General features: G+C 35.5%; 2 protein-coding genes across 2 annotated transcripts; one reads left to right on the top strand and one right to left on the bottom strand.

Moving 5' to 3' along the window:
- Positions 1–2,514: 2,514 nt before the first annotated feature.
- Positions 2,515–8,041, top strand: LOC125826221 (ubiquitin-conjugating enzyme E2 5). The gene is made up of 6 exons (XM_049505543.1): positions 2,515–2,666; positions 3,001–3,080; positions 3,785–3,899; positions 4,009–4,061; positions 4,169–4,297; positions 7,719–8,041. Exons 1-6 carry the CDS (start codon positions 2,623–2,625, stop codon positions 7,847–7,849), a joined length of 552 nt encoding a protein of 183 aa, XP_049361500.1. The 5' UTR covers positions 2,515–2,622; the 3' UTR covers positions 7,850–8,041.
- A 2,693-nt stretch (positions 8,042–10,734) lies between these two features.
- Positions 10,735–15,018, bottom strand: LOC125826193 (uncharacterized). The gene is made up of 4 exons (XM_049505512.1): positions 14,861–15,018; positions 14,660–14,758; positions 14,532–14,618; positions 10,735–14,019 (listed from the first exon to the last, which is right to left on the bottom strand). The coding sequence occupies exon 4, from the start codon at positions 13,953–13,955 to the stop codon at positions 10,962–10,964; it is 2,994 nt and encodes a 997-aa protein (XP_049361469.1). The 5' UTR covers positions 13,956–14,019; positions 14,532–14,618; positions 14,660–14,758; positions 14,861–15,018; the 3' UTR covers positions 10,735–10,961.
- Positions 15,019–16,580: the final 1,562 nt, after the last annotated feature.

The raw sequence follows: 16,580 nt of genomic DNA, 5'->3' as shown, positions 1-16,580 counted from the left end.
GAACACAAGGTGAGCAACCAAAAGAAAATACTAGTACTATTTAAAAAAAAAAAAATTATATTAATTGACTTTGCATTAATACCTTTTTTTCTATTCTTATATAGAAGGATGAAATCTTTTGATTTTATGATTTGGTATCTGATAGTGAGTATCTTGTCTTGATGCTATTTATGGGATTCTGAAGAAATTCATGCCACTTTGATAGGTATGTATCATTTAATTTGGAGTTCAAATTATAATGTAATTTTTTAATGTGTCAGAAATTTTATTTTATGTATTCTAGGAATTTCAACAATTTTTGTATACATGATAATCTTTTTTAATCTATGTTACAATTTTTCGATAAAGGAATCTAGTTGAAACTCCTTCGACAGAGATCGATGTTAGAGACGGAAGACAAAGTAGAAAGTATGAATTCAACGGAGCTCAATAACTTTAGTCAAAATCGTGTGTTTGATCTCAAGCAAAGTGTGGACCATAGATGCCAGCCAAATATATGCAAGATAAAAATGTGGTTTTTTGCTTATAAAAGACTAATGTTAAAGATTTGTACAGCAAACAAGTTTATTTTAATTTTGGTTGTTTTTGTTTATCAATTTAGCAATTTGGTGGACTAAGCATATATTGCTTAATGTGACCACTTAAACATGTCTATAATCCCATTTAATTTGTTATATTATAATATATTGGTCAATTCAATAAGCATTATTATTTTGTTGTTAAATATGTCTATATGTCCATTTAAATTATTTTGTTTGAGCGAAAAAATCTATCGAAAACAAATTTTATATTATTTAATAAACTTAAATATGATAAATCGACCTTGGTTCTACAATATAGATATTCGCTACTTTAATCAAATTCTTTTATCGATTATTTCGTCTCGATTTCAAAAGAAAAAAATGAAATACAAACAAAATAATAACTTTATATACAACACAAATCAATTGAGGTTCTAGAACGTCTCTATAATTTTGGCCAACTTCGTCAATTTTGAGTTTATTTGATTTAATAAGCACATATGTATTTGTGTTTATTCAATACTTGGAAAAATTATTGGAGTTTTTAAATTTTCTTTCGCAATTTCCATTAAACACTTTCATTCACATAAAAATAAATAAATTAATATAATATATAGTTCGATTAAATCATATGACATGATATAAATGATTCTATCATACTATTATCATGAAGCTTTACTTGTAAAATTTAAATTTTATGACAACAAATATTTTTAGAACAGAATTGAATAGTGATCAACAAACGCTATCTCATTGATATCATACCCATAAAAAAAAGTATTACTACAATTTTTTTTTAGTTCCTCATGTCTCCACCCTTCTTCATATGCTTCCATATTATTACTACTAGTTAGGTACTACTAATATTTTTGATATCTTCTTCTACTAATCTAATGTTTTCTTTTGTTGGAATACTCAATTATGCTCACTACAATGGGAACAATTGACATATAAATTATGAGTGCATAGGTTATAGGGAATTAAAGATTATTATTATAGTGGATTAGTTTCAACATTGTGCAATGGTGGCAATGACACATGTCTAGGTGCTAAAGGCAGTGACACACCTAAAAAATGTAGATGCATTTTCAAACTACTGAAGAAATAATTTTATAAATAAAAATAATAATATGAAAATCGAGAATTAGAAATAAAAGGATAGTAGATAGTCGACTGTTATCGTACTTTTAGGCTGGGAGAGGCAAGAGGCGGCTCATTTTCTCCTTATTTGGTAGCATTAGCTAGTACTCAACTATTCGTGTAGTATCTTAATTATATTCTACATCATTTTTACGATTATGTATTTTTTTTGCTCTGTTTATTTTATTTTTTTGAGTGAGAGTTTATCGAAAATAATTTTTCTATCTCATAAAAATAAATATAAGATTTATAATATTATTATTGTTCTTTGAAATTGAAATATAACTTTAACGTTATTCCGCGAAGACATATATATTTCTCCTAAATTTAATATAAAAGATTTTTTTTCCCCACAAAATTCTAAGATATGGTCCAACAAATGTCAGCATTTTATTCATTTTCAATCGAAAAATTTATTCTCGACATTAGAATAATGACAATAATCATATTCAAATATGTATAGAGTAAATTATCATACTGAATTTTTAAAATCTAATTTTGACCAATTTCATGCTCCTTGTAATTATTAATTTAATGATCTTTGCCTTCTAATTAAATTGATAGTTATCTCTTATAATTAAAAAAAATTACTTTCCCCCCAAGTCATTAGATATTTCACACTTCCAAAAATAAAATTATTAAAACTTTAGAGTAAAAAAAGTTGTAAAATAGCTAGGGTGGTCAAAAGTGTACAGTTGTTAATAGTTAAAGGACTCAAAAGTAAGAATTAGTCACTGAAAAATTAACACAAGAAGTCCCTCTTTTTCATCAATCATGTCTGAAACCGCCCTATTCGAATTTCTCTTTGCATTTTCTTCTCAGTTCTTCACACACACACATATATATAAAACCCATAATCTGAAATCCAATTGCAGTGCAACACTATTATTTCAATCGGTAAAAGCAAAAAAGAGGGGAAAAAAAGAAAAAAGGAAGAAAGAATAAGGAAATAATCGGAATCATGTCTTCCCCTAGCAAACGCAGAGAGATGGACTTGATGAAACTGTAAATTGAAACTCAAATTTACTCAAATTTTGATTTTTTTGTTGATGGGTTGTTTTAGTTTTGTTTGTGTTTAAGTGGGTATTCATTTTCTTGGAAAAATTTAGGATAATGAGTGAAGAAACTGTAAATTGGAACTCAAATTTATGATTTTTATGTTGATGGGTTGTTTTAGTTTTGTGTGTGTTTAAGTGGGTATTCATTTTCTTTGGAAAAATTTAGGATGATGAGTGAAGAAACTGTGAATTGGAACTCAAAGTTGTGATTTTTTTGTTGGTGGGTTGTTTTAGTTTTGTTTGTATCTAAGTGGGTATTGATTTTCTTTGAAAATTTTTAGGATGATGAGTGACTACAAAGTGGAGATGATCAATGACGGAATGCAAGAATTTTTTGTGGAATTTCATGGACCCAAAGAGAGTAAAAATCAATTTCTTATATCATTTCTGAGTTTTTTTGGCTCATTTTTGTGGTTTTTTCTGTGCAAATGTGTGTGTACTTTATTTATATATCTGTGATGGGTTTTTTTCTCTTGTTTCTGGCTTTGATCTTTCTTGGTCAGCTGTGTTTAGTTTATATGTTCTTGATTTAGCTGTAAAGATAGGGACTTTCACTTAAAAGAAGATTAATTTTACACCCAAAGACTTGTTTTTGTGTGAATAGTTTGGTTTATGTTGTAGAGCTCTGTCAATTCATCAACTATGCTTCTATTGCAGTTGGGGTCAGCTATATGAATCCGTTATATTTGCTCCACTCTATTCATATCATTTCATTCAAGTTGTAGATAACTGATCACATTAATCTATGTTCACTTGCGAATTAGCGTTTTAGACAACATCTGGAAAAAAACATTTGGGAGTTGTTCTTGCTGCTACTGAATTTAGATTATGTTCAGATTGCAAAATAAGAACCCTGTTCTTGGTATGAATCTTTGTAGTAGCTTTAGCCTTCATGTATTTCATAGTTTACTGCACCGATAGTTATTGTATTCAAGATTGCTGATTTTTCTGAATTAGGATTTAGTGACAGCTGCTTGCTTTTTGAGATTTTTTTGGAAGTTTGATCACAAAATGTGACTGTCTTTGATTGTTTCTAACAATCTTGTTTCTTGATGGTTACAATAGGTCCTTACCTGGGAGGTGTGTGGAAAGTGAGGGTAGAGCTCCCAGATGCCTATCCTTACAAGTCACCATCCATTGGTTTTGTTAACAAGATTTACCATCCGAATGTGGATGAGATGTGAGTGATGCTGCAACTATCTTGCTTATTTATTTCGTATTTTGGCATGGAATTTGACACCTATGAAAGACTTTTCTAAATCTACATTTTCATGTTCTTTGAATTCTAGGTCTGGTTCAGTCTGCTTAGATGTTATCAATCAAACCTGGAGCCCCATGTTTGGTATTTTGGCATTCTTCAGTTTCCCGTCCTTTTAAATTTCTGCTACTCCTTGTTTGAGTGATACTTCTGGGTTCAATAGTTTATGTTTATCTTTTTCATTTTTGCAGATCTTGTAAATGTTTTTGAAGTGTTCCTTCCCCAACTCCTTTTATATCCTAACCCATCAGATCCCCTGAATGGAGAGGCTGCAGCTCTCATGATGCGCGATCGTACTACTTATGATCAAAGGGTGAAAGGTAAAAACCTCCAAATTGTCAATCTAGTACTTGCAGTGGATTTGACTCGCATGATGCCTTAAATGTGACATATCCATATTTTAGCTGCCTTGCCTATCACCAAATTTTATTTGCTGCTTAGTATGCAGTGTAATGGGTTTATTGAGTGAGCTCGTCTGATATATCGGAAGCTTTACCAGAATATCTTATGTAGAGAATTTGGTGTTTACCATGAAACTTATTTTTAGTTAAGGACATGTATGTTTTTCTTTCAATTGAATGCTTGTATTTGGTTAGTGATAAGTCTGATATAGAAAATTTCTAGATTTAGAGAACCTGTAATTTGCCGTAAAAGACATGTGTTAGTATTTATAGCTTTAGTTGTGAATATTGGAATGTAGTGGACGAAATTGAACGTGATAGATGTAAAGAATTCATACAGAGGCCCCCTATCCCCTGGAGGTAGAAATCTAGATGCCTTTGGCTCAAGGAAGGGGACAGAAACACCATATATTTTCATAAGATTAGATCCAAATGCATAGATAGACTTCTGGTGATTATTGAAGATAAGGAGGCAATCAAAAGGAAGACATTGGAATTCTTTGAAAGCTTATATACTAAGCAAGAAAGTTGGAGGCCTTCTGCCAATTTTGATGGAATTGCCTGAGAAGAAAGCAACACTCTAGAAATAGCTTTTGAAGAAGAGAGAGTGTTAGCAGCCATTAAGTCAAGTGCCCCTGGGCATGATAGGTACACTATGGCTTTCTGTCAGTGCTCTTGGGTCTTTATGAAGACAGATTACTAGTAGCTATGCAGTATTATCATCAACACTGCTGAAGGGTTAAGTCCTGCAACGCCTCATTCATAACACTTATCCCTAAGGAAAAAAAGGGCAATGGAGCTCAGAGATTATAGACCAATTAGTTTGATTAGGAGCATATACAAGATCATAGCAAAGGTTCTTGCAGATTGGCTGAAAGGAGTTATGGGAAACTGGTCTTAAAACAACAGAATGCTTTCATGAAAAGGGGGGGAGATCACATATGTCTCAGTCATAGCAAATCAGGTGTTTGTTTGACAATTGAAGAAAGGGAATGTTGGATTACTATGCAAACTATATGTTGAGGTAGCTTTTGACCAATTGAATTGGTCTTATCTCATAAGTCATATCTATTCTAAGGCACATGGGGTTTGGTGACAAGTGAATAAACTGGATTGAATTCAACATCTCTATGGTGAAGTACTCAATCATAATCAATAAGAACCCTGTAGGATTCTTCTGCCCGCAAAGAGGACCAAGACAAGGTGACTCCTTTTTCACCTTTTCCCTTCATTCATTGAAGGGCTGAGTAGAATGTTGGATAGAGCAAAACAACAGCATTGACTAAATGGTTTTGATATAGGAAGGGACAGAGCAGTCAACATTTTGCATCTACTTTATGCAGAAAGAGAGCAGGTCCTCTATCTAAACCTTACATTGCTCATAGATGAAGCAGTTTAAGTCTTCATATCAACATGCTCAAGAGTGTAATGTACCCTGTTAATGAGGTGCAAAACATAGATGATCCGGCAGGCATATTTGGTTGGGTTGTAGTACTGGAACATTCCCAACCACATTCTTGGGTCTCCCATTGGGGGCCAAATACAAGGCAGTGTCTGCTGTTGAAATGTTTACGGAGATGCATCAGTGAGGACAGGGTACTGTGGAAGGAAGTCATTGTGACGAAGTATGGTGAAGCTAGCCTCTGGTGCACAGAAATGGTAACTGATACCTATGGAATGGGAGTGTGGAGAACAATTAGGAACTTATGGAAATCAATGGAAGCCAACATCTGCCTCCAGGTTGACAATGGTGCAAGGACAAAATTTTGGAGAGATAGTTGGATTGAACAAACTTCTCTAAAGGAGGCATTCCCTGACCCATTTCGTTTTTTTGTAGATCCTGAGGTGACATTCCAGGAGTGCTGGTCCATACGAGTGGGATATCCCTTTTAGGAGGCTTCCAAATGCTTGGGAGATAGAGAGGGTACCCTTGTTACTGGGAAAATAGGGAAATTTTCTATCAGTAATACAGAGGCTGATGAGCTCTCTGGAAACATAATAGAAATGGGATAATACGTAAGAGGTGTTCGGGTGAATAATGAGAATGATCAATTCAAGTGAAATTACTTCTGGAAAAGCAACATACCTACCAAAGCAAAGTGCTTCACTTGGTTCCCAGGTGTTCTCTGTGTATGGTGACTGAGGAGACAAACAAGCACCTTTTTTGCATTGCAAGTACACTGCTCAGCTGTGGAATTTGTTTCTCAACATCATAGGCAATAGCTGGACCATGCCTGAGCATACATCAGACCTTCTTAGCTGGCTGGACAAGGAGGGGGGAGGGAGGGGAATAAGATCCAGAAGAGATGGTGGAGAATGGATGTTTTGAAGATAGTTCCGTTCCATTCACAAAATTAAATGGAATTGTATTAGATCTTTACTTTTTTGGTGTAAACAATTATGTATAGAGGATACTGTCCAGATTATAGACCTGAAAGCGAGCCTGTAGTTTATGTATTTTTGAGGTGCCAGCATATCTGTAATGCTGAAGAATACAAACTTACGAGATTTAAAAGGAAAAAAAGGCAATTGCCGCATTTGTGTGGAGTAAGTTGGAGGACAAGATGTAGTTTGAAAAGGAAACAAAATTAGAATCTATTTAGCATTTATGAATCAGATGTGAGAGCAAGAGAAGCAGATGATGCTCTGTTCATATATCCTTTCCTGTGGTAAGAAAACTGAGAAAAGAAACTTTTTTTTTGCCGATGGTTCTCATTCAAATGTATCTGTCAGATTTAGAATTAAATCCAAATGTAAATGAGAAATTTTACCATCTTGTTGCTTTTAGCTTTACTTTTCCCTTGTTACCAATTTGTTCCCGTTACTGTTACTCTTAGCTACTGGCGCCAACCCACAAATGGGAGGAACTTTTTTTTAAGTCCAAAAAGAAAGCTCTAATCAAGTGTGTTGTTTTTGGGGTTATCTCAGATATACTACATCTCTTATTCCCTTGACGTGTTGGGAAATTGTGTTCTTGGGGACTATGTCTTTGCTATATCTTGAATCATTAGAAAACGGATCTCCACTTTAACAAAATCGACAGCCATCTTTTCCTTTGTATCTGTTGATTGCTTTTCTGTTTGACCATCAGAAATATGGTATTCCTTATCTCAGTTCTTTATTTTGTCAAAGAATTTCAGTGATGCTGTTATAACACCTGTAGGTACTCTTTACTTATTTTGTATCTCATTGCCCCGGTTGCAAAAATTTTGATTGCCCATAGTTTGCATCTTTTATGTATTCAACTTTGTGCTGTGATTATGTGCCCTCGTTTCCAAATTATCGAACTTTTTACTTCAGTTTATGTTACCTCATTACTTATGGCCTAAATATTTCTCAGAGTATTGCGAGAAGTACGCGAAGAAAGAAGATGCTGGGGCTCCACCTGAAGAAAAATCTAGTGATGAAGAGTTGAGTGAAGAAGAAAATGTCTCCAGTGATGATGAAGTTGCTGGAAAAGCAGATCCCTAAGGGATTGGCACATCATGGACAATATTATAACCCCCTTCAATGTCTGTACATGATATCAACTTCTAAACCTATCTTGTCCATGGTTTACTTGAAGAAAATAGTTCTGTTTCTTCTGTCAATCTGAATTGTACTGTTATTGTGGTTACATTGTGTCCTGATTCCTCAAAAGTTCATCTGAACCTTTAGACTTAATTTGATTTCTGCACTTCTATATATCTATATATCTAGATAAGAATCAAGCAGCAATCTGTTGAGCGGTGGGTCTGTCAGAAACTACCTCTCTATCCCACAAAGATAGAGGTAAGATTTGCGTGCATTCTATCCATTCCAGACCCGACTTATGGGATTACATTTGATAAAGTGTACCATTTGATGCAAGTACTAATGCAGCTTGTCAACTAATAGCTTAAAGAGCTGCAAGTTAGTAAACTAAGGTGCGAACTTAGTGGAGAGAGACAAAAATATTAGGTGATTTTTTTTCCCATCTGCTTAGCTTTGGTGGATAAAGTTGGTGCGTGTTGTTGGTGGGAGGCAACAAGTTTTCTGTAGAATTAGTCGATGTCCACGTAAGTTGGCCTAGCTATTACTGTTATCAAGAGAGGGGAAAGAGGGGAAGATATGAGTAACAAGTCTTGACAAAAAGTTTCACACTTCCAATTCATGAGGTGTTATCAGTTAGAAAATTTGCGTTTGTCCTTCTATGTAATTGATGTTTATCTTGTTCTTTTAACACCATAGACATCATTTACAGTTCGATGCATTTGAATGTCTACCGAAGACATGATCAAACTATCTCAATCTATTAGCCTCCTTAACAAATTACATGACTTATAATCTTGTCAAATCTTACAACATGAACTTGACTCTTAACATTCTAAAACACTCATCTTTGGAACAGACTTGGCATTACAGGTACTACATTCACATCTTTGAGTAAAGAAGACAACAAATAAGATGGTGCTTTGAGTTAAATGATAAAAAACGTCTAAATTTTGAATCTGCCACTAGTTACCAGAGTCTAGCCCTATGGCGATGACAATTACATGGGCTCTAGGGGCAGGCTGACTGCTGGAGGTGCCTCTTTACTAAACTGGAGAGAAATAAAGTATTGAATTTCAACATTATATTTGGACATAAACCATCATCCCAGGCATTCACAGCATGGATGTATACCATAACATGAATCTGCATGTTGTTCACACCCAAGCACTGCTGCTGAAAATAGTTCACGTGCTACGCTAGCTTACCATGTCTCTTGAGTAATAATAATGCCCGTGTTTTCTGAATCCTTGACATTTTCAACTAGTATGGTACAAACTTCACACTGAAACTCTGGAGAAGTTATCCATCTTGACATAAGAATGAAGAAGCGGTGTTTTATCTTCAAACAAAAAGAAGAAGTTCAGATATAGAAGAAGTTGAATGAACACAAAACAATAATGCAGTACTCGTTATAAACGGCAAAAACAAACATAACCACCTTCTCTGGATCCGTCATAAGACCAGTTAGCAACGACTATGATTTCTTTTCTAATTCTGCTTCCTTGACTTCATGACACCCGGTTCAGACAGCATGAAATGTTGAAGCAATCTAGCGGAATTGACTAGACAAACTGTCCTAGGCTCCTAAGCTTTGGAAATCTAATCAGAAGAGACATACTACAACCAGATAGCAAGAGCTTATTAAAGAAGACTCCAAGAAAAGGGCAGCAATGAACTGCACAGGTGTTTGTTGGACAAGTATAGACTTCAGTGGTAAAAGAGAATGAATGGATGACAATTTCTATGTAGCCAAAGAAAAGAAGAATACTGCAGAGGTCGATGATGTTTTAATTTTTGTGATAATGCAGCTACAATTCTAAGTCTTCCCTCTCGGATAAGAAGACCGAAAACACCAGGCAAGGAAAATAGGTCAGTAACAAAAGAGAATCTTTCTTTTTTAGCTTTTGTGCATGAATAATGCAATTGGCAATGCAGATTTTCTCTAAAACAACAAAAATATGACTATTGAAATCTAATCTAGATCGTAATACTCATTGGAAAGAATTTTTCCAAAAGCTCGGTCCCTGCAAAATCTAAGAACCAGCTGATTTTCAAGATAAATCAAACACATGATAAATATAATCCTGAAGCTGCATCTAAAATCTTATCTGGAACTCTTAGAGACATTTGAAGAGTAGTTCAAAGATAACTAACTGTTTCACAAAGATAATTAACTGTTTTTCACTCCCAGGTTCAAAAATCTTTTAGTGGCAAGATTGATCTAAAGAATTCGGTCAACTAGCAAGACATCTCCAATTTGTGTGCTTTTGCTGAAGTCATTTAATGAGTTTTGGAAATAGTGATGGCACATATCACAGATGCATAGATAATAGTCAGCAGCAACAATTATAAGGAACAGAAACATTTTTCTTTTTCTGAAAAAGAAGTGAAATAGAAACATATTAGGAGCGAATGTTATGGCGTTAAAGTCTTACCTTGGCTCATTTTCAAGTGATTGGACTCTCAACTTCTGACAGTTTTTGCCACTTTGAAATGTCTCGAAGTGCCGAATATCTTCTGCACATATCTAAGCCAGCCAAGTTCTCACACTAAGCCGTCAGGTGCAAGAGGTTCTTGAAGCAACTGAATTATATTTTTTGTTTCTTCCCTTTTGAAGCGGATATAATTAATCAACCATGCTACAACTCCATATTGGCAGGATAAGCTATATGCAAGCTGTTTAGTCCTTTTGAGAAGGCAATCTTCCTCTAAGGTTTTTTCCTTTTGAAGAGGATAATGATATAAAATCTTCTACCCATGGAATACTTAGCAATTAAGAACATCCAGTGGCTGATTACACTATTTCCATACCTTATTCATAGAAGAAATAAGATCTAACAAACAGCAAGCGGAAGCAAAAGATATCATATGAACCATCAATGATAAATAGGAAGCAGGATAAGAATAGCAACATCATAAGCAAAAATAGAAATGAAATTAGCATATCAAAAAGAAATGGAAAGAATTTGAATAAGATGTATGGCTCATTAATATAAAAAAATGCTATCATTTGAACTGTTAAACCAGCTTATTCCAATTACTTTCTATAAATCTAGCTAAACTACAACAATTAACTTCTATTTGATGTATGATTTTGAACACTAGCAAGGAGTCTTGTAAGTTTACTGAGCGTTTCATGAGCAGATATGGTTTCTGGATGGTCCTCACCGCAGATTGAAGTTCTAATGAAAATAGCCTTCCGGATTAAATCATCACCAATATCAAACTGTCCACCCCTTAACATTAGCTTTGCCCTGATTTCGAGCACTGTAGCTCTTGATAAAGCAAGTTCCTGCCAAAGGCAAGGGTTTAATTGGGCACTTGTCTGGATGGGTCTCCAACAAAGGGATTTATCCAACCACTTGTCAACAGGTGTGACAAATGCCTGATCTGCCGCTTCTAATGCATCTGTACAACGCCGTAGAAGTTCTAAAGCAGCAGCACAGCGTGAGAATGTAATAAATGTTCGAATGGCAAGTGGGAGAATCACTTCTTTCACAAGAAACAACAATTCGGAAACTTTAAGCTCAACTATCATGGGGTCACTCCCAAATCCGAAGAGCAAAAAGCATGCTGCCCATATGTGCTCAGAGTGCTGGGCTATTAAACCGCGAGTAATAACAGCTTGTACTGTGGCTTGTGCAACTCCAGTGACCCCTCTTTTTCGAGCATACATTTTGATAAGCTGATGGAACTGAATGTAGCCTTCCTTTCTACAAGTCCTTGCAATGTTGAATCTCAACAAAAGAGAAGAGGCTTCTGCCTCAGATTTCCTAGCATATGATGATGTGAAACCACAAGTTAAAGAGCATAAAACTTTCTTCAACATCCTCTGACGTGGGTATTTCTCTGGTATCTTGTGAGCAGCCAGAGCTAATAGAGAAACTGGAATAGGTGATGGAGCAAACCAACCGCTTGCAAGGGCCATTCTTGTTGCTAGACTTCTTGGTCCATCAGCATGGTCAAATATTGAGAAACAAACTTCAAAAAGTTGCAAAAGGAAATTGTTTCGCCTCAGTGGATGGTTTTCCCGACGAATATAGATTATTTCCTTCATAGGCATACGATTGATGGTATCCAAAAGCCTACTAGGATTTATAGGAAGTTCAGAAAGAATTGCTCCAACAATGGCAAGGCCAAGTGTCAGTCTTTTAAGTTTGTCCTCAATAACTCGCAAGGCATCAATTTCAGCAATCGGGTAATCCTTCACAGCACCCTGCATCAAAGACATTGCCTCAATCTCCGACAGATAATTGAGTTTGATAGGATCCATGTTCATAACCCGAGAGAGGCGCGTGGATATGAGAACATGTGTTTCACCCCCAAAACGGGGAAGCAAATCCATTATAAGTTTATGGTCCCACCAGTCCTTTTCACTCTCCAAGTTATCAATTATCAGCAAGAATGGAATGTCTCGCATGAGTTCTTTCCTAACCCTAGCTACTGCAGCCTCTTCTTGCTCCTCAAAGCTCTTAATCCTGCTTTTATCAGGTGAATTTTCTACCCCGACATCAACTTCTAAAAACGACCACAAGTTCAAGTAGTTTTGTCGAACATATCTGCTTTCACCTCCAATCCAAAGGACCATTTTGTAGCGCTGATGGAATTGATAAGCATACTCAAGCAGTAGATCTGTCTTGCCAATTCCTGGTTCCCCAGACACACAAGCAATGCCCTTTCCATAGACAACTTTCAAGGAGTTGTTTCGCCTTCCATGTTTCTTAGAGTTCCTCGGTTTTGGTGCATGCTGTTGGGTTTGAGAAACTTCAGCATTTAGCATTTCAATTTCTTTCTCAGATTCCTTCCATGTCACTGGCTCTTTCCCTTTCCTTTTGTTGTCACTAGGACGCTCAAACCGTCTTTCGTTGATTGAATTACTCCGACTCCAACTAATTGTCAAATTCCTTCGCTTGGGTCTAGCCTTTAGTTCAATATAGTCTTTCTCTGCGTCCCCACTAACATCACCAAAAAGCCGAAACTCAAGCTCAGATAGCTCCTTCTTTCTGCCGACAAAATTCTCATTTCGAGGGAAAGGAAACTCCTCCTTTTCTGCCTTCTCCCTCCACTTGGATAGTCTGTCCACAACACTTCGCCTCCCTAATCTTAAGGCCAATAGAGTTACAGCCCTCAATATGCATTCCCTCCACTTGCCATCATGAGCCTCTAGCTTCCACTCATCGACACGCAAAAGACCATTGACAGCATCTCTCCACTCCTTCTCCAATCCCCCATAAAGTAGCCAAAGTTCACCACCATGTTTTTCCCAGTGCTCTCCTCTTCTCTCAATTATATCTCGCACAAGGCAATCCTCTGGACGCAGATCGAAGTACACTGGTACCAAATTCTTTTTGCTAGCGAAGAAGCGCAGCTCCTCTATGGTATATGGATTCCTGAATGATTTCTTGGTTAAGATCACAACTCCGAATGTACAAGCATCCATTACTCTCTCAACCATGCCATGCTTTCTAGTATTTCGGCACCTTGATCTGTCAGTAACAAAGCAACTAAGACCTTGGATTTCTAGCTCAGCACGGAGCCAATTCATGAATCTGAGCAGTAAAGGTTTGCGGCCATGAAAACCAATGTACACATCACAGTTCCTCACTCTGTTGGATAGGGAGGAAGTCGATGTTGGAGTAACACAAGTTTCCTGCGTCCTTCCACTCTTTTTCTGCTTGCCTCTAGGTCGCAAATATTCATGTTCAGGTCCAACATTATAACTCGCTATAGTGCTCTTAGAATTTGACGTCGAAGAAGATACAAAATCCAACTTCTGGAGATCATTCGCAGCACTAGCTAATGCAACAGGATAAGCATCTGACAATCTAGCATTTGCAAATGATTCTGGACCTAAAATGCCCAAACTAGCATCTAAGGCAGCAGAGGTAACATCACTATCACGAAATTGATTATCCGAGCATGCTGATACCAGGGACTTGGGTGATCTAGGAGAGAAGAATGGCGACTGGTTCGCAGAAAAGAAAGTCGATGATGAAGAAGAAAGGTTTCTTGATGTTGTGCTTGGTAATGAGCCAAATCTGGAGCTTTCTTCCCGGAGATCCATAGTTAAAACTACTCACTCCCATTCACAAGAAAATTTCATGCATTCCAGGAAAACAGATAAACCTCTGAAATTGAAAAAAAAAACAAATCAAAATGTCAGTGAAGGGACAATCTCCATTCATAAAACTGCAAACTGTATGCAGCCATAAGAACAAAGGTAAACTTAGGTCTGCCTAATTTTTATATTATTTTTTTCAAACTGGACTTAGGTCTGCCTAAATTTTAACTAGGTTTTCCAAATGAAGATTGCTTTATTTTTCAAAAATGCAGGATACCATACTGAAAAAAGAGAATTAGTTAAAGTGATGACATATCTAGATTAACATAAAAGCATTAATGTCTAATACTAATTTGTCATTTGACTCCATAATCCACATTTAGCAATGAAGTAAAGATAATTAATGCTCCATTACAAACAGAAAACCTAGAAGGGAAACAAACAGCCTTCCTAAATCTGTAGCAATAGATCTACAGAAGAATTTAAAACCACAAAGCATTTTCTTCAAAACCACAATTTGAACAATACAACAATGCAAGCCTCTAATTCTACAATAACTCAGATCCAACATATACTTACTTGAAGGAAAGTTAGCAATGATGGTGTCCAAAGATTCAATCTTTTTTCACTTCAATAACCACAATATGTCCAAAGATTCAATCTTTTTCACTTCAATCACCACAAAATGTCCAAAGATTCAATCTTTTCCCCTTCAATCAACACAAAAGACCATTCTTTTATAAACCAATCTTAATCCCAATAAAATAAAAACCTAAGTGGCATCCACAACCAATATCTTCTTGAACCTGTCAAAACAAAATAAACTATAAATATTCAAACACATCTACTAACCACCAAAAAAAACATTTTAAAATGCACATATATGTACAAAAACACACAATACATACTTGTACATGGATCAAGAAGTCACATAGAGGCAAATAAGTTCAATATTAGCAACTAGAGAGAGACCCAAGTTTGAACAAAAGGAAGAGACAAAAGAGTAAAGATTTGATTGATGAGAAAATGAAAGAAAGGAATGAATGGGAAAATTGATTTACCTTTTCAAGAATAACTAAAAAGGGTTCAGTGTGTAATTGAGATGACAATGAAGCTGTTTGTTTCCTTATATATTTTTCTTTTCTTGATTTTTTTTACGAAGACTCAAACTTTACTCAATAACTCGAAAAATTTATACACAAAACTTTGAAAAGTTCATTTTTTTCACACTACCCATCTTACAAAATACTTCATTTATTACATAGGTATGTGTAAAAACTCAAAAAATATAAAAAAATATAAAAAATCTATCTTTTTGTGTTAAAAAAAAAATCAGAGGGTACTGAGAATGTGAGCCGACAGGAAAGAGGAGCACCGTTAGAGACGGGAAGGGTTCTTTTTTCTACTGTTTTTTGCTAATATGTTGGGTTTTGGGGGTGGGGTGGGGGTTGGTGTAGTGGTTTTAGGTGGGGGTGGGTTGTTTGACAAAAAATGGGACCCAACAAGAAAGGACGGATCTGACGAGGAATGGTGTTGTCAAAAAAGCTTTTTTTCCAAAGTCTATACTTTGGATTTACAACTATATACTAGTGTTGGTAAATGTATCAAGGTATCGGGTCGGGTCGGGCTGACCCGAAATTGGATTGAACCAAATCGGTTTTTGCCCGAGTCAGACCGGCTCATATAGAGGGGTAGGATTGGGTTGGGTTGAGTTATATAACAAATTGGTTGTGTTGACCCAAAAATAGATTGAATATGATTTTTGCCCGGCTAGACCGACTCATATAGAGGGATAGGGTTGGGTTGGATTGAGCATCCTCGATAAAATACTATTAGATGCAGAATTAGTCAATCGAACCGGTTCAACCCGATTCGATAGTTAGCTTTAAGTTCATATTTTTAAAAAAAAATGGGTCAGCTCAATCCAGTAAACTCGGTCTCGCACGAATCTAAGTAAATCATATTAATTCAGTTCCAGTTGGAGACGATCTCCCAACCTGGTAATGAACTTGGACTTCGAATCGGTCGAGTTGATTTTTTCTTGAACCAATCATCCGGCTCGGTCTTAAATACATTTAGTATCAATTCAGTCTCGAACATGGCGATAATAGAATTTTAATTTACTAAACGAGTTTATAATATAAAGAACAAATAAATAAAGTTGATTCAATATATACTATATACATTATTAAAAATAATTAAACCTTATATACAATAATAATGTAAACTTTTCAAAAGAAGGTAATTTGGATGAATCATTTCCATCTTTTAGCTTCACCTTCGGTCAGTGGTCAGTAGAAGAATAATTAAATAGTTGAAATTCTTTCACTTTTCATTAAATATATCGAGTTTCAATTTTTAAAATAAAATACTTTAATCAAGAGAACTTTATATAAACTTCAGTAGATAAATACAATAAAAAAATTTATTAATTAAGCTAATAAACTTCAGATGCCAAATGATTAAACGAAAGGAAAAAAAAGAAGAAGGTATTGACTATTGAGAATCGATTTTCCTCTTGATTCATCGTGGATATCGGCAGTTGAGTTGACACAATGTTATACATGTGTTATGCAAAGCGCGGCGGGATGGATTAAAATTTTTTCGAATTTATGTGAATTTTGGCAA

The sequence above is a fragment of the Solanum verrucosum genome, unplaced genomic scaffold (assembly GCF_900185275.1).
Source record: "Solanum verrucosum unplaced genomic scaffold, falcon-dt-bn FXZP01000060.1, whole genome shotgun sequence".
In the NCBI taxonomy this organism is placed as follows: Eukaryota; Viridiplantae; Streptophyta; class Magnoliopsida; order Solanales; family Solanaceae; genus Solanum; species Solanum verrucosum.
This window is presented reverse-complemented; position numbering and strand designations above follow the sequence as displayed.